Below are 23,169 nucleotides of genomic sequence, written 5' to 3' on the forward strand. Positions count from 1 at the left end.
GTTGGATGGCATGTATGTGGACATTTGCATATTACAGATTGTCATTCATTTCATGAGTGATAGTGTGTTCAAATAGTAGCTATATCTTTCGTTTCACATTTTAGATCATGTTTTAAATTCTTAAGCAGAAGCTAACTGTCTTGTGCTTGTCGGTCTACCTGCAGGTTTTCCCAGAAAAATATGGTGATTCACGTACTCGTTTCTTCACACTATGGACCGTATGTTGGTTCCTTTGAATTTAGTTTACATATTTGACTCCAATTAGAGTAACCAACGTACATATATAGAGGCTTCTGATGATGTACTTCATGTATGGTACAGAGAGATGCTTATCGTTCTACAGGGTGCTATAATATGGGTTGTCCTGGTTTTGATCCTCCAAGTGGATCAGGATTTGCACCAGGTGCGATAATAGATCCAGTGTCATATGTTAAAGGACCACTACAGAAGCTTACAATCAAAATGTTCTTGGTAATTAAATGTGCCGATGATTTTGATTCCTAAGAATTTGAATCCTAATGCACTAACACAAGTGTCAGAACATCCAGAACTCAATCTTCTTTTCTCAAAATTACAGGACCGTGATACCGGGGACTGGTGGGTGCACGCTGGCTTCAACGGTTCTACTCCTACAACACTTGTTGGGCGTTTCCCGGCAAAATTATTCGACACCTTATCTAAAAAAGCGACACATATTGGACTGGGCGGAGTTGCTGAAGGGGGTGGGGATGCCCCAGCCCCTCCGATGGGCAGTGGATACTTTCCATCAGATAGATCTGCTTCAATCACGGATATTTCATACATCGGAGAGGATGGCAGACTCACACCTTTTGCCCTTGATACAATGAAATTAGAGACATTGAGCAGCTGTTACTCCGTCACACCTATCGCAGATGCAAAGTTCTCTTATGGAGGGCCTGGAGGTTGCCGTCGACGCAATCATTGATCTATGTATCAGGTGCATGTTGAGCCACCGACCAATCATGTAAAACATGGGAATAATTTACCTGCTAGCTTCATCTGTTAATTTTAATAACTAGCCGGGTATTCCATCGGTATAAAGGAGATTACAAAAATCATACATGCGCAGATGGTTGTCCCGGAAACTTCTCAGAAAGAAAACGCGTAGAAAGAAAATAGGAACAAAGCTCTTACCGGTCCCTTTCCAGACCGAAACTATCTGCTATCTCCTACAACCAGCGCCGCGGAGACGCTCATCCGAAGAAGAGAAGGAATGCCTTCATCATCGTTGAACCAGGAAAACACCATCAACACCAAGCAGTGCTCAGTCGAAGACTAGGCTTGTCGCGCGCGGCAAGGCACATATATAATGGCGTGCCATGTTCGTGGGGTATTTTTCCCGTGCCTTCTCCGGACCAGATTCGTCGGATCCCGTCGACATTGTCGAGGGAACACGCCATACCTGCCACCGGTGGATCACTTTTCATTATTCAGGTCGCCATCTTCAACTGCACGCCAAACCAACGGTACCGCACCACGGGGAGAAGCCGTGGGATAGCAAGCGAGTAAATCTTCATATGTGTAATGTTACATGAAAATGGATTGTTAAAAGACTAGCCATCAACCCATGCGCCTGCACGGGTCTAGCTTAGTTTTGAATGAAAATGATATTTTTTATGAAATTGTGAAGCTAAAGATATTATCTATAATGATTACCCACTTCCATATAGGAAAAAAACGGAGTAGGATTTCCTAAATTAGAATCTCTTTGATAACCTCAAGGTGATCATCTTTGTTAAGTTGGAAATATTTGAAAAAACAGAGGTTATTCCGATGACATTGTACAAGAGGTTCACTCTATTAGCTAAAACTTGTTTTGCCTCAAATGAGGATTGGTCCATCCATTGCTCCGAGGGCGGCGGCTCGGGCGAAACCCTAGCCACCACCCTCACCCCTCTTTCCCCGCTTCTCACATGGAGGGAGCCAGCAGGCAAAGCCCCTCCCGGCAGATAGCAGTGGTAGGCTCTAATCTCCGTGCGCAACTGGCATAGAAGAGGGCTTGCTCCTCCTCGTATGGTGGGATCTTCTTCCGGATCTTCACGGTGGCCCTTGATGGCGTCGCTAGTCTCGCGGAGATGGATGACGGGGCGGCGGCCCGGGACTTCTTCGGTGACAGTGGCAACTGTTGTGGCTGTAAGGGTGGCACAACGCCTGGTTGGGAGGAATCAATATGGCCCAATCCCTCATCTCCGCGTGGTGCGGGAGGTGGTAGCGGTGTCCGCTGAGATCTTCGTTCTGTTGTTGCCAGCCGATGGGCAGCGGCGAGGGGGCTTGCCGATCTGCTTAATAAAGGAGGCGGTCATTGGGTTCTTCTAGTGCGAAGACGGTGTTCTGCTTGATGCCGGCCCTCATTGATCTGACAGGTGACGAGTTCAGGAATGCTTTACCGGCGTGATGCATGTAAATTGCTGGATGGGATGAGAGTCGGTCATGTGTACCCATATTTATGGCTATGCGACTTTAGGCGGGAGTGGCGCGAACCTTCGCTAGTTGTTGCTATAATGGGACATGTGGGTTTTCAGTTTAAATGGAGAATACGGTGGCGGAGAATGTCATGGTGGTTCAAATATGAGGTTTAGTAATGGCGGACTGAGTTTTCATGGCGATGAGGACTTTGGTTGGTGTTTCTTGACTTACATCAGCGACATTGGTAAGTGCGGGCGGTAGCACATGAGGAGTGCATAGTCTTAGAGCATCTCCAGTCGCGTCCCCCAAACCGTCCCCCAAAGGGATTTGGGGCGCGCCGGACAAAAAAAGCGTTCCAGCCGCGTCCCCCAAAGCCCTTTTTTGTCCGGCGCGGCCCGATACGGTGTCCGGCGCCCCGAGCCCGTCCCCGTCCCACGGGGACGCTCCGGGGACGCCGGACACAACGAAAAGCGAGGCGGGGAGTGGCGGGGCCGACGCGTCGGCGGCACGGAAGGCTAAAACCCCGTCGCCTACCTTTGGTCAAGCGACGTTAATGGCGTCCCTGTTTTCCCGGGCGACCCGGGGACGCGTCTCGTCGTGCATGGCCGCGTGGCCGTCCGCGCCGGAGTTATTGCGTGCAACCACCCGCTGCCGCCGCTGTTTTAAGACGCCCTCCGGTTATCGCCGCTCATCATAATCCTTCTCGTCGCCGCCGCCTCCCCTTCCCGGATCCTCTCCTCGCCGCTCAAAAAATGTCGTCCTCCCGCAAGATCGCCGCGGCGAACGGCTCGGCCGCGGCAGCCTCACCGTGGCGGAGGCGTGGGCGCTGCACCACGCCCGGTATCCGGTCCCGCCGGACGTGCGGCTGCGCAGCGGCGGCGGCTGGAAGATGGCCGTGAACGGCATTGGCATCCCGCCGCCGCCGAGCCGGACACGCAGCAATGGCGGGACGCCATCAAGGCCCGTCGGGCTCAACTCACCGCCGAGGAGCGGGCGGATCCGACATGGGCGGCCAAGGACAACGACGACGGTGGACGACGTACTTCAAGGCCAAGTACGACGTCGAGCTGCACCAGCACCGACGGGCTCATCGGCGGGCCCAACAGCTGGAACAGGGAAGGCCGCGCCCTGTTCTGGGGCGTTCCGGGGCGCACCCTCGAGAACGTCATCCGCGGCCTCCGCAACGGCGCTCCGCGGCTGGAGATGCCGTCGTCGCCGCCGCCTTCTCCTCAATGGCAGCCGAGGAGGACGACGTACTCGTCCTCCTCGCACTCTTCTTCCTCGGGGCCGGCGCGATCGACGCCGTCGTCGTCGTACCGGTCGGCGCCGTATACCGTTCCCAAACGGGAGGTCAAGGAGGAGCCGGCGACGCCCGTCAACACGAGGCGTGGCGGTAGCGGCAGCGGGCGGCAGCAAGGGAGGCGCGGCGGCGTCCTCCTCATCCCGAAGCCGGAGGTGAAGGAGGAGCCGGAGGAAGCGTCGCAGGCGGCGCTGCTGGCGGAGTACGAGCGGCAGCAGCGGCTCATCGCCAGCAGCGACGACCCCGAGGACTGCCCAGGGCTGCGGGCGGCGTTCTTGGCGTCCATGGACGACAAGGACGCCTGGAGTGGCGACCTGGACGCGGCGATCGCCATGTCCATCCGCGACTCCGACAAGCCGCTGGTGGACCTCACCGACGACGGCGAGGCAGGACCAAGCGGCTTGGTGAAGGACGAGCCCGTGGACGAGCCCGTCGACGAGCGCGTCAAGCGAGGAGGTCGTCACCGACGAGATGTACAACTTCCGGCAGTACTACGACGCCTCCGGCCGCCGCAAGTGGTTCTAGATTAGGTTTAGTTTTAAAGTTAGTCAAATTTCGTTCGAATCTATGTAAGTTTGGACGAATCTAATCGAATCTAGTCAAGTTTAAAATTTACGAAATTTTGTTTGGGGGACGCGACTGGGGAGCGACGTCCCCCAAACGCGGCACGAACGAAACACGTCCCCCAAACGCTCAATCCGGCGCGGTTTGGGGGACGGTTTGGGGGACGCGACTGGAGATGCTCTTATGTTTCAGGGTGAAAATCCAAGATCTGGCCTTAATTGGTTGCGCTTGGCAATATCCTTGTTGAAGGCATTGTTTTGAGAGAGAGGACTTGCTCCAAGGTGAAAATCAAAGGTATAACCTTAATTAGTTGTGCATGACAATGGCCTTGTTGAATGCATTGTTTTGTGTGCATGGACTCCTGGGGTTGTCTTGGTTGTGATTTGTGTTGGAGCTACAAGGTTTTGATCACCGTGCGTAGCGGGATCTTATGTTTTCCTTCTTCTTTTTTATTTTTGTAGTAGGGTTGTGGGCAAATGTAACGTGTTTAGGACATTTTATTTTTGCAGAAGCTAGGTGTAATTAGTATCTTCACGATATTAATCTATTCCCTTTATCAAAACAATATGAAGGTTAGATGTCACACTCTAGCATGCATGGAACTAACAACAAATATATGGGCTCGACAAAGATTATGTATAATCTAACTCCTCATTCATACTTCTTCTCTCCACATGTTATTGCCATTTTCTGAAGCCAGTAGATTAAGTGTCTATGGCGACATGCAAGCAAAGACTGACTCTTGGACCCTAATGTCGCCGCCTGCGTATCTCGCTGAAGAGGATGAGGTGGATGAGTCGGAGCGGTTCGAGTCAGAGCATGTCGTAGTTCAGGTCGTGGATGCAGACATTGACGAACACAATTTGGAGGCCTAGAGGCCTGTGACTCACTGGAAGAAGTCGGACAAACAACTTCTCAAAAAAATTTAGGCAGACATCGGTTATCCCTCGCAAGTCGTCACGGTTCTGGGAAAGTACTTTCTCGTCATGCGGCGGTTCGGCTGGTATTCCGGCTGGTGCGTCATCTATCCATTGTACAGAGCGGACAAGACCAGGTTCGCCACCGAGTTCATCTACATCAGTGCATGATCCTCAACGACATTCCTCATCGTCGCCGATAGGTGGATGGTGGCCCAAGAAGAAGAAAAAGAAGAAGAAGAAGCAAGAAGAAGAGGAAGAAGACATTGCCTCAGCCAGGATCCTGCCGTGTCCGGAGCCACACTTTCCTCACGTTCGCTCCATAGTGGCGCTCCATACTAGTAAAATATTCCTCTAGTTTTAAAATAGGATTTTCATTCGTTCGATCAACTCAAATACGGTATGCACTCACGTAAAGTACGTAACTGTGCTTGCACCAATAGCTAACTGCACACACGATCGGTGCAAGATTTAATTACCACACTGCTTTATACATACGATCGAACAAAGTTGTTGATCAATTGTTTCAGCTCAGACCATGAAGAACTGGTGTTTGTTCTCCTTGCCGCTCCTCCGCCCACGCTGTTCGCCGCCGCCGCGCGAGGACGTCCTCGTCCCTGACGACGACGATGGTCCACCGCCGTAGCCGGGGATGCGGCGGAAGCCGATGTTCTCCACGGCGCCGACGGTGTTGAAGAACATGCGCTTGTTGAGCTCCTCCACCAGCGTCCGGTGCAGCAGCTGGCTCCGCACGTCCACCATCGAGCGGTTCCTCGTCAGGCGACCCTGCTGCTGCTGCAGCTGCCTCCCCCGCCGCCCCCCATCGTCGCCGCTGCCGCCGTCGGGGCTCCCGCCACGGCGCCGCGGCCGGCCGGCGTGCGGCGACACGTTCTGGCCTACGCTGCTACTGTCACCTGGGCCGAATCTGGTCGCCTTCACCGGGCCAGTCTTGGGGGCGCCGCTGGGGTTCTCTTCGGGCTGGGCCTCTTCCGACGAGTAGTGCAGCGCAGAGCGGGTGGAGCTCGTGTCGTCGTCGTCGCTGCTTACACCATAATCTGCGCCAACCACAAGTGTACACGTGTCATGGCTCAACCAAACAATTGGTCAATGATAAGATGATACTAGTACTAATTTCAGAAATGTGCTCAATAATGCTGCCATTTCGTGATCACAAGGACGACTGCGATAGATAGCCTTTGAATCTTCCATCTAACCTAGGCTGCATCGATGGCGACTGAGGCGGCTGGGCCCTGGCTCGCGCCGGGGCGGACATCTCGCCGGCAGTTCCTCCTACGGCCGATCCCGCCTTTCCTTCCCCCGGCCGGGTTGTCTCCTGGCTCGAGCAGTCGCTTTGATCCCCTCGAGGATGCGGGAGCGGACGAAGAGATTTCAGTAGCGGAAGAGGTGGCGTGGGATGGGTTGGAGGATGTGCCAAATGTGCCGCCGATCGCCGCTGCTGGCGAGTTGGATCGGGCGGCGCTCTTGGAAGATTTCTGGGGGAAGATCGGATTCCCAGGAAGTGCGTCCAGACCTTGGGAGCGGCGGGATTCGTCGTCGGTTTTGGCTGAGCCGAGGGCTCGTTCGGAGTCGCCTCCGCGCGTGGCGCCTGCGCGGCTCGTTCGAGCGATTTCCAGCTCGCCGCCGGGTTTGAGGTTATCTTCGAGGCCAGTGCGGATCAAGGGATGGAAGGGTCCGCTTCCGCCCAAAAGGATCTCGCCGCCGGCGGTGTTCGGTGATTTTCTCAACTTTGCTGCGCAGGGTGAGGATCGGAGGGCCGCCGGCAGTTGCTCGCCGGCGCACGGGGCGGCGAACGTCGTTCGTCCTCGTTTCGAAACGGGGGAGGCGGGATCGTTGCATCATGGGCTGCAACCTCGTTGGGCCGGCCTTTGTCGGGCGCTCATGGGCCTGCAGCGGGACGAGTCACGGAGGGCTAATCAGGCTACGATCGCGAGACCTACGATCGTAAGATCATCTTCGTCGCGAAGTCACGCCGTCGCCGTGCTCTCATCTGCACCGCAGCACGTTCCGCCGGACCTGCGCCCCTGCCGTTCGCCATCATCAGCAGTTCTCTCGGGCGCCCAGTTTCGTCGGTCGTTCCTGGACGTGGTCGCCAGGGGCGCCGTAGGCGGTGTCATGGCCGGGCCGTCCCGTCCTCCGCCGCCAGGGACAGCGCCAGCACCTGCGGCGCCGGCTCCTGCGCAGGCGGTCGTAGCGCCGGGTAGTGGGGGATATCAAGGTCCTCCGGGGTTTCAAGGCTGGCCGGCAGGGGCCCTTATGCCGCCAGCACCTGCGGCGCAGCCTCGGGCCCAAGTGGGGTTTCGTCCGCCACCACCGCGTATGCTGAATACACAGTTTTTGCCTCAGCAACAACCTCAGTTTCCGCCGCAACATCAATATCCGCAGTACCAAGGGCCGTATTTCCAGTATCCTACCCCTTTGCAGCAGCCGGTGATGCCACAGCAGCAGACTTTAGCACAGAATCCGCCGACGCAGCAGGGACAGCAAAAGAAGAGGAGAAAGAAGAAAGCGATTGCTGCGGGAGGTGCGGGGGGAGGAGGGGCTGCGGTGCCACCATCCACAGTGCATGGGGCCGTGCAGGACTCTTCGGTACCAGTGGCCCCTATGCCCGCGGTGGAGGTGGTTTCTGCACCACAGCCGCTGCCTGCGGTTGCTCCAGTTGTTGCTGCACCTGTGGTGAAGCCGAAGAAGGTTCGTTGTTGGAAGTGTGCGGACAATTCACATGCTACAAAGGACTGCAAGGTTTCACACTACTGTTTAGTTTGCGATTCTGGGGCACATCCGACTGTCCGATGCCCTGTGTTGAAGACGCCGAAGCCTATGAGTGTCTTTGTTGGTTGTGGTAATGATGCTACGCTGGACCTGCAGATTCCAGACTCAGTTTTTAAGCCACAGGTGTTTTCCTCAGGTGCACCTACAGCCTTGGTACAGGTGTCAGGGGATGGGACTGTTACTGCGACAGATATCCAGAGTCTCATGGCTCGTATGTGCCCGGGGAATCCTACATGGAAGTGGGAGGCGGTACCCCATGGCTCTAATGCTTTTCTGATTGGGATTCCCACAGCTGAGGACTTGTTGAGGATTGAAGGTATGCAGATGAGCGTGCCTAAGATAAATGCACAGGTCACTGTTTCTTCTTGGACTCAACAGGACGTTATTCCTGAGTATGTGATGGAGCCTATTTGGGTGCATGTCGAAGGTGTTCCTAATTCTCTACGTCACTTTCTTGGTATTTGGGCCGTTGGTACTTTGATTGGCTCTACTCTTGACGTCGACTTATATACCTTGCGGAGCCAAGAGATTGTTCGTATTCAGGTGGCCATGAGGAGTACATCGGTTCTGCAGACAGATAATGGTTTAGAGGTGCTGGCTCGCCTACAGCTTAATGGGTACAGGTTTCGATTCCGTCGTGAGGCTTCGGGGTATAAGCCCGATCCGAGATTTCGGCCTTTTTTCTGGAAGGGCGACGATGATGATGCGTCCCATGGATTTGAGGATGAGGGACAGGATGATCCTTCGGCGGATGGAGCACCTGGGTCCGTACATATGGAGGTCGATGGCCAAGCATCTTTGCACCCTTCAGGCACAGCGTCACTACCGGTTACACAGGTGGCAGTGACTCCTTTTAATCACTCGCCGAAGACTGACAGAGGTCGTGAGATTGTGACTCGTGCTATGGCGGTGTCGCCGCATTTGGTGGCAACTCCGCGGTCCGCGTCTAGGGCCTCCTCTCCGTCTCGTGTTCGGACTTTTATGCAGGGGAGGACGCGTCCGGGTTCGTCGTCGTCTACGTCTTCGCGGAGTCCTTTTGGTGCACCCACTCCGTCGTCTACCACACCTCAGACGGAGGGGGGGCAGCCGTGGACTTCTCCTTCTTCGACGAGGCGCGCTGAGGGCGTTGAGGAGCTGCAGCAGCTGGCCTTGGGCTCGGCGGGGCTGTATCATGCCCCTGGTCCGGCGGACCTGCAGCGGCAGGCTTCCAGCACGGCGGAGCCGCAGCAGCTGGCCTCCATCCTGGCAGCGCAGCAGAAGCCGGCCACTGGCCAGGTGGAGCAGAAGCGGGCATCCGGCCTGGCACAGCCGCAGCAGCCGGCTGCGGACCTGGAGAAGCTGCAGCAGCAACCGGCCAAGACCTTGGCCGCCCCGCTGCCAAGTGGGGATGCGGGGATGGTGCAGCCCTCTCGGCCGACGGAGGTGCAAGGCAGGTTGGGGAGGAGCCCCAGCCGGTCTTCCTTGCCCTCCTCGCCTAGGGGGGCAGCAGCGTCGCGGGCGGGTTCGATGCAGGGGGCTTCAGCGCCATCTACCCCTGCATCGACTCCGCTTTTTTCGGTTTCGGGGTCGTCGTCTTCACCTTCCTCGGAGCCGGGCTCGGTACCATCTGCGCCACTTTCGAGCCCTGCTCCGCCGACCGTCGCCGTTCCAGCTTGTCCTCCACCGGTTGCTCAGCCGACGGTGAGGAGGAGTGGGAGGTACACTCTGACGGAGGACGGTGCGGGGGTTACGGATGAAGACGTGATGCAGCGGGCCATGCGGCGCAAGGCGGAGTTGAACCTCGACACGGCAGGTACTAAAAAATCAGTCACATCTTTTACTTCTTTTTCGGATACTAGGATTTCTTCGAATTTGAATAGGTTAGGAGTTTCGTTGGGTAGGCGCTCGGATGAGATTTTAGCTTCAGCTCATGTGTTGAGACAGAAGGAGCTTGACCGTTTAACGGTTGCTTCGAATGGATCCACTGAGCCGGCTACCTCCTTTGTAGACGATGATGAAGATGGTGACATCCTAGATGGTCATCTTCTCTCGGCTATAATTGGGAATGTTACAGAAGTCGATTTGGAACACTCAGAGCTTAGTTCAGTTTATGATCTAGATGCTTCTGCACGTGGTTCTCGATCGTCGGCTGGGAAGAAATCTCGTAGATATGGCAAAACTATTAAATCTAAAAAAGTTTCTCGATGAATGGCATGTTTCGGAATAGCGAGAGGTCTTGGTGACTTGGCTAAACATTCTCACATTGCTGATGGTTGTAGAGATTTTGATTTAGATTTTATTGCTATATCCGAGACGGGTAGGCGAAAATTCTCACGAGTTTCCACGACCGTTTGTCAGGCGGGATTAACTTTCAGTGGTTTTCTCGTCCGCCTCGTGGTAGGTCTGGGGGCATTTTGCTTGGCGTCCGTATAGACACCATGACTGTTTTAGCTAGTTCGGATGGAGAGTATCATATTAAACTCGATATTCAGAACAAAGCGGACGGTTTCATTTGGAGTCTGGTCGCTGTGTATGGTGCTGCTCAGGACGCTTTTAAGGCTGACTTTCTACGTGAGTTGGTAAATCTTGCAAAAGATAACCCGCATCCGATATTAATTGGAGGGGACTTCAATTTGCTGAGATTTCCTCATGAGAAAAGCAAAGGCCTTTTCGATGGACATTGGCCTTTCTTGTTTAATGCTGTCATCGATAGCTTGGACTTAAGAGAGGTGTTCATGTCAGGTAGACAGTTTACTTGGGCCAACAGCTTGCCTGAACCCACATACGAGAAACTAGATCGCGTTTTGATGGATACTGAATGGGAACATAAATACCCTATGGTGTCCGTCCGTGCTCTAGAACGTATTGAAAAATTGTCTGACCATGCTCCTATCCTCCTAACCACTGGAAATCCCCGTCCTGTTTGTAAGAAGCCGTTCAAATTTGAACTTGGCTGGTTACACCGAGATGGATTTCATGAGATGGTTAACAAGGTTTGGGAAAGACCAGTCGGGGGTAGCTCTCCAATATTGAGATGGAACAATAAGATGCGGGCAATGCGCAAACATCTCTCCGGTTGGGCTGCCCATATGGTTGGTATTCTGAAAAAGAGAAGGCTCGGCTATCGAAAGTGATCGATGAACTAGAGGCGATAGCGGAAGTGAGACCGCTGTCCACGCCGGAGATTGAACTTAAAAATCAATCCAATGCGCAGATGGCGAGTCTTCTCCGCGAAGAGGAACTCAAATGGTATCAACGATCCAAAGCCCAGTTCATTTTAGAGGGTGATTCTAATACGCGATATTTCCATGGTCTAGCCAATGGAAGACATCGGAAAAAGCGTATTCACTCTCTTATTCAAGATGAAGGGGTGATTGAAGGTCATGAGCAACTTAAATCTTACATTACTAATTACTACAAAGACCTGTTTGGTCCTCCGGAGGAAAGCTCCTTCTCTCTTAACGAGGACTTAACGGATGATATACCCCAAGTTTCTATTGAGGAGAATGGCCTGCTAACCGCACCTTATACTGAGGATGAGGTTCAGAAGGCAATTTTCCAAATGGAATGCAATAAAGCACCGGGTCCAGATGGTTTTCCAGCAGAGTTTTATCAAACCTTTTGGGATACCATTAAGTCGGATCTTCTAGATTTGTTCAGTGATCTTCACACAGGACAACTAGAACTATTTCGTCTAAATTTTGGTGAAGTAATTTTGTTACCGAAGGTTAATGAGGCAGAAAGGATTCAACAATATAGACCTATTTGCCTTTTAAACGTCAGTTTCAAAATTTTCACGAAAGTGGCCACCATTAGACTTAATACGGTTGCGGATCATGTAGTTCAACCATCGCAAACTGCTTTCATGCAAGGAAGAAACATCCTAGATGGAGTGGCAGTTTTGCATGAGACAATACATGAGATACATACTAAGAAATTAAATGGGGTTATTTTAAAATTAGATTTCGAAAAGGCGTATGATAAGGTCAAGTGGTCTTTTCTTCGACAGACACTCAGGATGAAAGGTTTTTCTCCTGAGTGGCGGGCTCTAATTTATGATTTTGTGTATGGAGGTAGTGTGGCAATTCGGGTTAACGATGACACCGGTCACTATTTCCAAACAAGAAAAGGGTTACGCCAAGGAGATCCGCTATCACCGATGTTGTTTAACATTGTAGCGGATATGTTGGCGATACTCATAGAGCGTGCCAAGTCTGATGGTCAAATTGAAGGTGTGATCCCACATCCGGTTGATGGGGGTTATCTATCCTTCAATATGCCGATGACACAATTCTTTTTATGGATCATGATCTCGAAAAGGCTCGTAACCTGAAATTAATTTTGTCAGCGTTCGAGCAGTTGTCGGGATTGAAAATCAATTTCCATAAAAGTGAATTATTCTGCTTCGGTGATGCCCAAAATGATATGGCTCTATATACGAGTTGTTTGGTTGTGGGCAAGGCCAATTTCCTATTCGCTATTTGGGTATTCCGATTCATTATCGGAGACTTACAATTGCTGAATGGAAAATTGTGGAAGAAAGACTACAAAAACGCCTTAGTAGTTGGAAAGGTAAATTGTTGTCCCCGGGAGGAAGATTGGTACTCATTAATTCGGTACTCACCAATATGGTACTGTATATGTTATCATTCTTTCTTTTGCCGAAAGGAATTCTGCATAAACTCGATTATTATCGATCCAGATTCTTTTGGCAAGGGGATAGCGAGAAAAAGAAATACCGACCGGTGAAATGGAGTATAGTTTGTAGTCCCAAAGATCAAGGCGGACTTGGAGTTCACGACCTAGAGGTTAAGAATTCAGCTCTGCTGGGTAAATGGCTTTTTAAGCTTCTTACCGAGGAGGGGATATGGCAAACTATCCTTCGGAGAAAGTATATTGGCTCGAAGACTTTATCCCAAGTGGTTTGGAAACCTGGGGATTCTCACTTCGGGCTGGTCTCATGGCGACAAAGAATGTTTTCTTTCGCCATGGTACTTTCTCGATTAAGAACGGAGAACAGATACGTTTCTGGGAAGATGTTTGGTTAGACAATGCTCCCTTAAGTGAACAGTATCCCGCTCTGTATAGTATTGTTCGTCGCAAAGGTGATACCATTGCTGCGGTAATGGCTACCTCACCCCCGAATGTGACGTTCAGACGGATTTTACTTGGACAAAGACTATTAGCATGGAATGATCTAATTCACCGACTGGGAGATATACATCTATCACCCGAACCGGACGAATTTAGATGGAATCTTCATGTAGATGGCAAGTTCTCGGTTAAATCGTTATACAATGCGATCCTTCACTCTGATACACCAGTTGATAATAATAAGAAAATCTGGAAGATGAAGATACCATTAAAAATCAAAATTTTTGGATGGTACCTTCGTCGAGGAGTTATTCTTACTAAAGATAATCTTGTGAAGCGAAATTGGCACGGAAGTTCAAGGTGTGTTTTCTGTCATCATGATGAAACTATTAAACACCTTTTTTTCCAGTGCCATTTTGCGCGTTCTATTTGGTCAGTCATCCAAGTAGCGTCTACCCTGTATCCCCCGACTAGTGTAGCCAATGTCTTTGGCAACTGGCTTCATGGTGTCGGCTCAAGGTTTAAGTTGCTTCTTAGGGTGGGGGCGCTTGCAGTTATCTGGGCGCTTTGGCTAAGTAGAAATGACAAGATTTTTAATGATAAAAATTGTTCTTTGTTGCAGGTCATCTACAGATGTACAGGTATTCTCCGTTCGTGGTTACCTCTTCAGCGGGTGGAGAACCGAGACCTATTTACGGAGGTCTGTACACGGTTGGAGGCTACGGCGAGGGATACTTTTTCCCTACATGGGTGGCAGCATAGTCTGCGGATTGTTGCACCACCCTCATCTTAGGCGTTATATGATTCATCGCTTCGATATGTATTTCGCCTTTTTGTTATATACTTTGATTCCAGATACATAAACGGCTGTGTGCATCCTGGTTATGCAGAGGCTGGATGTAATTGCTTACCAAAAGTAATAAAGCATCCTTTATCGAAAAAAATATATGCTGCGATCATGGTGCTGACATGACTGACATAAATGATAATGGCTTTTTATCTGTCAAATGGAGTGCTAACAGACGTCGATATTATACAGCGACAACTAGCTCATATGTACAGTATATGCGATGAGACAAGACCAACATATGCAACAGAGATACAAACCACAAGCAGATTGTCATGCATTCACACTGATGGTGTCCTTCTGTATACATATTGACCATTAATTTTTGTGGGAGCATAGTGTTGGAAAATTGTGAAATTTCATATGAGCTTGTCATGCATTCACACTTCTTCTATTTTACTGTACTAATTTTAATATAGTATTTCTCTACAAAATTTAGAAAAAGAAAGTCTACAAGTTTTCTATGAAGTCGTCTAGCTACTAACCGGGCAGATAAAAAGCCATTTGTTACAAAGAAGAAAGTATATATAAGCATGTAATATATCTATCCAGTTGAGCAATGGAAAGGAGATTCTGAAATGTGCTCCAACCACAAGTGTACACGTGTCATGGCTCAACGAAGGACAACTAGACAGCCACACTAGTGGAATTAATTGGTCAATGGTAAGGAGATTTTGAAATGTGTGCTCGATAATGATGTCCTCTTGTCAAACAAAAAGCTCGTAAAACGAGGGCGCCTTATTCCTTGAAACGGAGGTAGTATATGCTATGATCATGGTGCTGACTAGAATCACATAAATGAGAATGGCTTTTTATCTGTCAAATGGAGTGCTAACAGATGTCCATAGTATACAGCGACAACTACCTGATGAGTACTGAGATACAAACCACAAGCAACTACTCATGCATTTACGCTATTGATCGAAAATGCAATTTGGTTGCTAATTCTCAGACATTGCATATACTAGGGGTCTATAAATTTTCATCAGGCTAAATAAACTTTCTAGGCACTTAATAACATCGGACTATATCATTCACATGACACACACATATATAACATGGCTAATAGTTGAATTGAGGTTTTACATGTATGCCCGCGAAAAAAAGGTTTTACATGTATGCTTACTCTTCTCGTGTGTGCAACTTATTTAGACTTGCTATTGTGCATTATGAGATGTAAGAAAAACTGAACCTATGATCCGCAAAACCATTATGTAAATTTGTTAGTGATAGAACTAAAATTATGTTTGATTTACTGGCAAACTATTTGTTGTCATAATTTTTTTGTGAATATATTTTATCATAAATTTAATGTTGCTATTGTCACATAACCAACCAACCTCTATATGTTTTCATTTCAGATCATAGTTGTAGATAATATCTGACAGTTACATGCTTGGGGTCCCATTCAGACCGAGATAATACCTACTATAGTAACGTTCTCCTAAAATATACTACGTCATTTTTTTTACTTTGCAGTATCTTCAAATGCTACTGATAACCTTACTTTTTGTATGGGTATCGGGGCAAAAGGTTTTACAATTCAATAAGTGTGATGTGGTAAATACGAAGTAGTTACTACCTCCATTTCAACGAATAATTTCTGTATTTTTTCCTAAATTAAAAGGTAAACTATGTAAACTTTGAGTAAGTTTTTAGTAAAATTTATCAACATGTATAATACAAAACCAATATTATTAGTTACCAGCTTTTTTCAATTAAAATTCAAACTATCTAAATTTTAACTAAGTTTTTAGTAAAAAAAACTATTAACATGTACAACACAAAATTAATATTTTCAGATACGCTATGAAATAAAATTTAATGCAATACCTATATAATTTTACAGTTATTGATAGTTTGTTCTAAGATTCTTGGTTAAACTTTACTTAGCCTGAGTTTTAAAAAAGATATAAGCCTTTACTTTTCACCAAATTCAGATGATCAATTGGAAAGCTTGTTAAACTACTGTATCAAATCAAGCAACGTGTGGTCGAGGCGTTGGCATCTGAATGGTAACAAGTCAAAGCAATGTTTTTTTTAGAATAAGTCAGAACAATGGTGTTTGTGTACCTTGTAACCAGTCACCATGTCCTCCATGCAGTCCAGATGCTGTCGGCCCCACGCCGCAGTGAGAGCCATGGGAGGAAGTCGGGGAAGAAGAGAGGTAGTAGAAAGGAGGCTGCTCCTCGTTGTCGTCATCATCCGCGTACGTGTAGTACTCTTGCTGATCGCCGCAGTTGCCACCGGCCCAGTCGGGCACCAGCCTCAGGATTTCCTGCTCGATCATGGCAGCGATCTCAGAGGGGTCCCGGTCCTCGATGTCCAGCTCCTTCACCATCTCCGTTGCCACCTCTATCGCAGTGTCGCCGGCAATGTCGAACGGGAAGTAGATGTTCCTCATATGGCCTGATCAGTTGAACATTTAATTTTGGTGTTTTATGATAGAAAAATGCAAGAAAAGTGCAACTGAAAACGAGTTGCATTCCACTGAGACATGGCAAATCGTTAAATGTTATGAGTGTAAGAGCATCATCTAAGTATGTATCTAGGACAAACTAACATTGCACTACCTGATTCGTCGGCGATCTGCACTTTGAGGAAGATGGTGTCGCTCTCGCTGTTGAGCTTGCCGGTGATGGTCATGTCAGTCCTCGCCACCGCCGCCTTCTCATATTTCCTGTCGCTGCGGGTCGACAAGGCAGGCAGCAACGGCGGCGTTGACATCGTCATGGTCGTGTCCTGCGTGGAGAGGAAAGGGTCGAGGAGGAGCTCCTGGGCGGAGGGGCGGTGCGAGGCCGGGACGAGGCACCTGCCGACGAACCTGCGCGCGTCCGCGTCCTCCACCCGGTAGAAGGCGTCGGGCAGCTTGCCGGAGGTGACCTTCCTGTAGATCTGCGCGGGGTTGGAGCACTCGGCGTAGGGGAACTCCACCGTGAGCATCTCGAGCATGCACATCCCGAACGAGTACACGTCCACCAGCTCGTCGTACTCCTCGTCGTACATCTCGGGCGCCATGAACTCCGGCGTGCCGATCACGCTGTGCGCCGTCTGGGTGTCCCGGAGCACGGCGGCGAGGCCCAGGTCGCCGATCTTGACGGTGCCCTGGTGGCCGTTCACGAACACGTTGTCGCACTTGAGGTCCCGGTGGATGACCGGAGGCTCGTGGGCGTGGAGGTAGGCGAGGCCACGGAGGATCTGCCGCGCCCAGCCGCGCACGGCGCGGAGGCTCACGCGCGGGTACCGGAGGCGGTACGCGCGGAGGGTGCCGGAGGAGAAGAGCTCGGTGATGAAGTTGAAGGTGCGGCCGCAACCGGCGCCGGTGCCGGTGCCGCGCGGCGAGGTGGAGGAGACGGAGACCCAGGAGGCGTGGAAGGCGATGATGGAGTCGTGCCGGAGCGTGCTGAGGAGGTGCACCTCCGAGTACATGCGCTGCAGCGCGTCGGGAGTGCGGAGGACGTCGGCAAGGTTGGCCTGGTTCCACGCCACCTCCACGCCGCGCACCTCGTCGAACCCTTTGTACACCGACTTCATCGCTCCCTTGCCCAGGAGCTCGTCAAACTGCATCCATGCCATTGCCAACACTCGTCAAGCTTCCCATCCATCAGCAGGAACAACACTTGTTCAGACATATGCAGTATCGTTTTTTCTGAGTTTTGAATTACAATTTACATCACACATTTAAGTTGGAAAAATTCATAGTTATGCATGTAGATATCACCGAAAACACATCGATTAACTGCAAGCTATGCCGATTCAATTTGACAAAGTGGTTTCTTTTTATAGTCTTCATTGATCCTTTGCAAAAGTGTCAATAGATATAACTAGTTAACTAGTAAAAAAGGTAGCTACATACAAACGGTAATTAATTATTGTATGTTTGTTAAAACCAGAAACTAGTTGAACAGAAAAGCTAGCAGTTAGCCTAATGGCACTTGAACACATGGAGAAACCACTCAGAAGACAAATCTGAGTGACTGCTACAACTTCATCCACCGAGAAAAAAAAAGGTGACCTATATCTTTGGGGGATATGACAGGGGCATATTATCGCTCTGACGCTTTCAAAGCATCTCATTATTGGCATATTGACAGACACATGGAACAATGCTGACCACCATTTCATCAGCCCAACCAATCTTAGTCCAAACTAGGGGAGGCCAAATGCACCAACTGTTTCCTGATTATTTGGATTATTGGAAGAAGAGAAATCGCAACTGAATTCTCACCTTCCAAAAAACAATGATCCACCTTGCTGCAACTAGCTAGTTGACTAGGTAAAACAATATTTGTGATCTATTTGGGTGAAATGCTTGTTTATTCTGCATTAGGATATTTTAGTCGACCAGTTCCTATCGGGAGATGATTTATGGTCGGGTACTACAAAAACAATTAACTGCTTAAATATATTATACGTAGTTCGCCAATTAATTTTCTGATATAGGTGTATGGAAATATTAATTAGCCAATGCAAGAACAGTGTTGACTAGTATATGTTTTCTTCAGCGAAAATTGTAACAAAACAAAAAAAATCACTTGTTCGGACAGCCACAGGAAGATGTGCAACTAGCTAGCCGGCCGTAGCAAAGCAGCAAAAGCCAAATGGACATATAAATAAGGGGAAAAGGCACAATAATTGTGGTCTGATTTAGGGGTTGCTCCGAAGTGCACATCACCATGGAATCCATCCTTGATAATCAAGCTAAAGAATCTTTCATTGTTAAAACCCTGCAAGCTTAATCACTTCGTGGGTCAGTCGTAAGCACGTTTTGGAATCTAGCTAGTAATTTACCTACTCCTGTATCACCCTCACCCATCGATCTCAAGAACATGTTCCTCAAAGAGACAGAAAAGAAAAGAAAAGAAATCGTAAAAATATGAAGCTTGAACAATCGAATGCAAGCATGCTGCTAATTAACGAACTATTGCCACCGATTGTGTTTCTAACTAACTTATTGTGGCCGATTCAGGTTGCCTGAAGAAATAAGCGTGAGCCATGAGACTGAAGAGAGTTTGAAGTGCAAGAAGACATCGAGAGCTTACCCGGCCGTAGCGACCAGTGGGGTCGGTCTCAACGTATCCGTTGTCGTTGCTCCTCGTCGCCGTTGGCCTCTCCGGCCGCCGCGGGCTAGACATGGCTTCTCCAAATGAAAGATTTTGGCACACGGCTACTGCTACTGTACTAGCTAGCTAGTACTGAACTGCTCGCTGCAGTTGTGTGTCGATCAGGCGGCCGGCTTGCCTTCGTGGTTGTCCTCGTAGGTGAAGAAGGCGCTGAAGAGGGGGCGGCCGAAGCGGTAGTAGTCGATCCGCCGCAGCAAGATCCACGCCATGCACGTTGCGGCGGCCGAGGATGATGATGCCCCCGCCGCGTCGCCGAACCACGGCCGCGCGCTGCTCATCTGACGCTGACCTGGACGCAGCGGTAGAAATAGGAGGTGGTGGCGGGAAAGTTGAGTGCTGGAATTGGATGCCTGCAATTGCGCATGCACTGATCAATCATAGCACGCATGTCATGTCATGTCAGGTCAGGTCACGAATAATCGTGATGGCCGGCCAGAGGAAGAAGAACAAGAGGAAGAAAAGATGGAATTTTTACGGCTAGGAATATGTATGTATGTAGCGATCTCTCTGCCTTGTGGGTGTGCCGGTGTGGTCACTGCCTGGGAAAGAAGATTATTTGGGGCTTACAAGCATCTGAATTTAAAGAATCCATGCCTCGAAAGCTCCATTTGTGGACGGATGACAGAAGCAGTTCTAGCTTTGAAGGGGACGTCAAGACAGATAGCACAAGATTGCTGCTGGAAGAAATCGAGAAGAAAGCTAGCGAGAAGGATTTTGGAGGTTTCTGAACGGGAAGATTCTCTCGATCGTGGATATGTATGCTTCTGTTACTCTGCTTCTAAAGGGATGCTAGTTAGCTGTTGCTTCAAAATTCAGATATATCTATTCTAGGTAGGTAAGCTTGGCTGGCGGAGCAGAGGTCCAAACTCATATGAAGAAAATGTGTTTCTTGCTTCCTCTCCTTTCAGAATATGATGTCTACGTTGTTCTTAATTAGTTGACCTTTTTTTACATGATTTCTGTAAGAAAGGTCTAGCATATTCCCCTTTTGGTTCTGTTTTGGGCTGAAGAAAATTAGTACAACTTGTAAACTTCTTATGTGACATGTAAAGAAAACTCTATGATTTGTGGTCTTGACTAGGACCGAGTTTAGCTCCGCTTTGTTGCCCCGGTAGCGTCTTTGACCCTCCAGAACTTCGAAAGGCCATGGAACTATTCTCACGTGTAGTGTAAAAAAGATTTCTTCCGAGAAGTTGTGTCAACTTCTTCGGTGTCATAGAATAGATATTCATTTAGTAAATGGCTATTTGAACTTCTTTCCGAGTAAGGTCTGTGGCAGGAGTTGCTTCACAATAAGTACCTAGGTGGCAAAACACTCTCGCAAGCACAAGCCAAACCCACAGGTACACCCTTTTGAAAGGGATTAATGGGAGTTAAAGATGATCTCTTTTCGCGAAATTCTTTTGTTGTAGGAGATGGCATAGAACTCAATTCTAGGACGACATTTGGCTGGGTAATACTTTTAGCTTCTTAGTACCCAGCTTTATGTAATATTGTCAGAACTAAAAGTATTACAGTTGTTGATGTATTATCTAAAGTCCCCGACGGCGAGGCGTGGCTGCCGGTGAAAGCCGGCCGTCATTTCGGTCATGGCGGACGATGGCGGCGCCTGTTCGTCGCTACCTTGTTGAAGGTATTGCCTCTGCAGTCTACGTTTTCTTCTCGCCTGGGCTGCTCCGGGGGAAACCCCACACCCGGATTTCCCGGATCGGACGATGACGGCGCGTAGCATCGTTCTACCTGTTGGGGGCATCGTTTTTGGAGCAGACAACGGATGGTGGTGGTGCTGAGGTGGAGCGGTGTGTTTCTGCTATGTCGGCGTCGTCGAGTCTCGGCAGCATGGTGCAGTGGTGTCTCGAAGATGGACGCAGTGTGATGGACGCGTGCAGGATGGTGGTGTCGTATGGCGTCGTGGAGGCATCGATGGCAGGCCTGGCAAGGTCAATGCGATGATCCCTCTTGGAGATGGGTTCGAGAAAGACGGCAGCAGTGATTTCTGCAGCGTGTGCAATGGCGTGCGCTGAGGATCTGTTTGACTGGTTGCGCTTCTCACCCGCCAATGGGCGGCTTGGGAAAGCACTCTGTTTTAGATGATGTGTTGGTGTATTGTCAGGGTAATGGCTCTGTTCATGATCGCCCCCTTCATCACTTTTGTAGGTATAGCGAGTTGTCGCTGGAAAGGTGACTTCGAGTTGATCTTTGTATCTTTCTTGTAAGGCTTTGTGAATAATCTAATAAAGAAAATCTATGTGCATCCTTTGGATGCAGAGGTTGGGACTATGCTCTCATTTCGAAAAAATATATATAATACATTTAAATATAAAATTCAAATAGGACCTTAATGGGGGACAAATGGGACTCCTGATAAGATTTTTACGATAAGTAATGGGGTTAAGTTTGAGCGAAGAACCAGGTAGTTTCTAATGGCTCCTAATTACATTAGGTGTCTATACGGTTAAGTGTATGTCTACCGAATTTATGAATGGGCATACGGTTTTCCTTCAAACATACTTGTGGAGAATTAAGGTACGCTGAAGATTAGAATCTTTGTGTGGTTCGTTTATAATTTAACTAGGGACAACCTTGCAAAATGGCGATGGAATGGTTGTACAAAATTTGTCTTTTGCGATTCACAGGAAACAATTGGCCATTTATACATCACTTGTCTTTTCTCCTGTCAAATCTGGAGAGTGGTTCATTTTACTTATAATATACCTCCTCTGATAATGTAACTAATCTATTTGGTAATTGGTTAAAAGGGTTGAGATGAAAACAAAAGCTGGATACGTGTGGGGGTTTGCATTTTAGTTTGGGTAATACGAAATTGTCGAAATGATGTAGTTTTTAACAGATGTGCTAAACCGAATTTTTTGCAGGTTATCCACGGGGTTGTTTCCTCGATGTGGTCTTACCTCCTTCCTATGAAGCAGCGGGGACATATGGATACATGATGCAATCGTTTTATGCATAGCAGACTCTTTTTTATGTTCTCTTTCTAGATGGCTGATTTGTACTGCCAATTTGATTTATCCTTGAGATATGTAAAGGTTGTTACTTTTGAAACTATGCAATAAAATCAAGGTTGTGTGCACTGCTTCGATGCAAAGGCCAAGGGTCAGCTGCCATTTCGAAAAAATAAGAAGCTGATAAAGGATACACAGTCATTTGGCTTCAAATCAGTACCATAGTACAAGTCATTTGTTTTGGCAAAAACCGACCTCCATATATTGCATCAAAATTGTTTCCATTCGAGGGTTGATCCTCTTTATATGGTTTTCTATTTGTTGATGGAAGGCTGGAGATTGATTGTAGCCTATAACAAGAAAGATAAGTAAATTATTTGTCTTGTCTCCCTCATTATTATGGATATCAGGATTCCTATGTAGTTTTTTACATGTCTAACATCCTTTGTTGGGGTTTTAGTTTCACCGCACAACTGATGGCTCAAACCTGAGCCCAAAGTCACTGTATCCACTTCTCCTACAATAGCGACCTACTTAAATGCGTACTTAAGGGTAATCATCTTCAGACTAAGTGTTAGCTGGTTATAGTATAATCAAATTAAGATCAACCATAGTCTAAGAAGATAAAGTAAGATTATCGGGGTTTTGATTCCCGGTAGTAAATTTGTTGTTAGGTGGGAAGCTCGTGACCAAGATCCGATGGGATAGCAACCTCAGGCGCACACAAGATTATACATGTTGGGGCCCGGAAAAATCCCCAGTAACAACTATACTTTCTGGCGGTTTATATTGATTGGAGAGTGTGAGATGCTCAAGTGTTTTGATGGGGTGCCGGCTTCCGGTGGGAAGGCGGCTGATCTTTGTCCCCTGAGTGTGGCTTGTTCATTCTTCGTTCTTTTGATTTTCATGATTTATAACAATCTCTTTTGACTCCAGAAGGGAAATCTAACATGAAAATACGCTTTGCACCAAAAATCCTGATGCTACTACCCTTCCTTGACTGGAGCTGGGTATCATTTGTTTGACCTATAAAGAAAAGGTGATACAAAGACATAAGATTCTTATATTTACTACCTATAACAAAATTTGGAACATCTTAATTGCACTACCGTAAACACACGAGTCCCTGCCGTGTTTCGAGGTATTTTCCGAGTGTGAAATCATC

General features: G+C 48.6%; 1 protein-coding gene across 1 annotated transcript; it reads right to left on the reverse strand.

The window, feature by feature from the left end:
- Positions 1 to 5,547: 5,547 nt before the first annotated feature.
- On the reverse strand, positions 5,548 to 19,576 carry LOC124652431 (probable serine/threonine-protein kinase WNK8). The gene is made up of 4 exons (XM_047191441.1): positions 18,961 to 19,576; positions 16,492 to 17,479; positions 15,992 to 16,327; positions 5,548 to 6,263 (listed from the first exon to the last, which is right to left on the reverse strand). The coding sequence occupies exons 1-4, from the start codon at positions 19,051 to 19,053 to the stop codon at positions 5,740 to 5,742; spliced, it is 1,941 nt and encodes a 646-aa protein (XP_047047397.1). The 5' UTR covers positions 19,054 to 19,576; the 3' UTR covers positions 5,548 to 5,739.
- Positions 19,577 to 23,169: the final 3,593 nt, after the last annotated feature.

Source organism: Lolium rigidum, chromosome 5, assembly GCF_022539505.1.
Source record: "Lolium rigidum isolate FL_2022 chromosome 5, APGP_CSIRO_Lrig_0.1, whole genome shotgun sequence".
NCBI classification, from domain to species: Eukaryota; Viridiplantae; Streptophyta; class Magnoliopsida; order Poales; family Poaceae; genus Lolium; species Lolium rigidum.

Excerpts from the sequence above, each read along its gene's own strand:
- LOC124652431 (XM_047191441.1), bottom strand. The coding sequence starts at position 19,053 with ATGTCTAGCCCGCGGCGGCCGGAGAGGCCAACGGCGACGAGGAGCAAC. Across the intron at positions 16,328-16,491 it reads GCAGATCGCCGACGAATCAG|GCCATATGAGGAACATCTAC; the intron begins GTAGTGCAATGT and ends TCAACTGATCAG. Across the intron at positions 6,264-15,991 it reads ACATGGTGACTGGTTACAAG|ATTATGGTGTAAGCAGCGAC; the intron begins GTACACAAACAC and ends TGGTTGGCGCAG.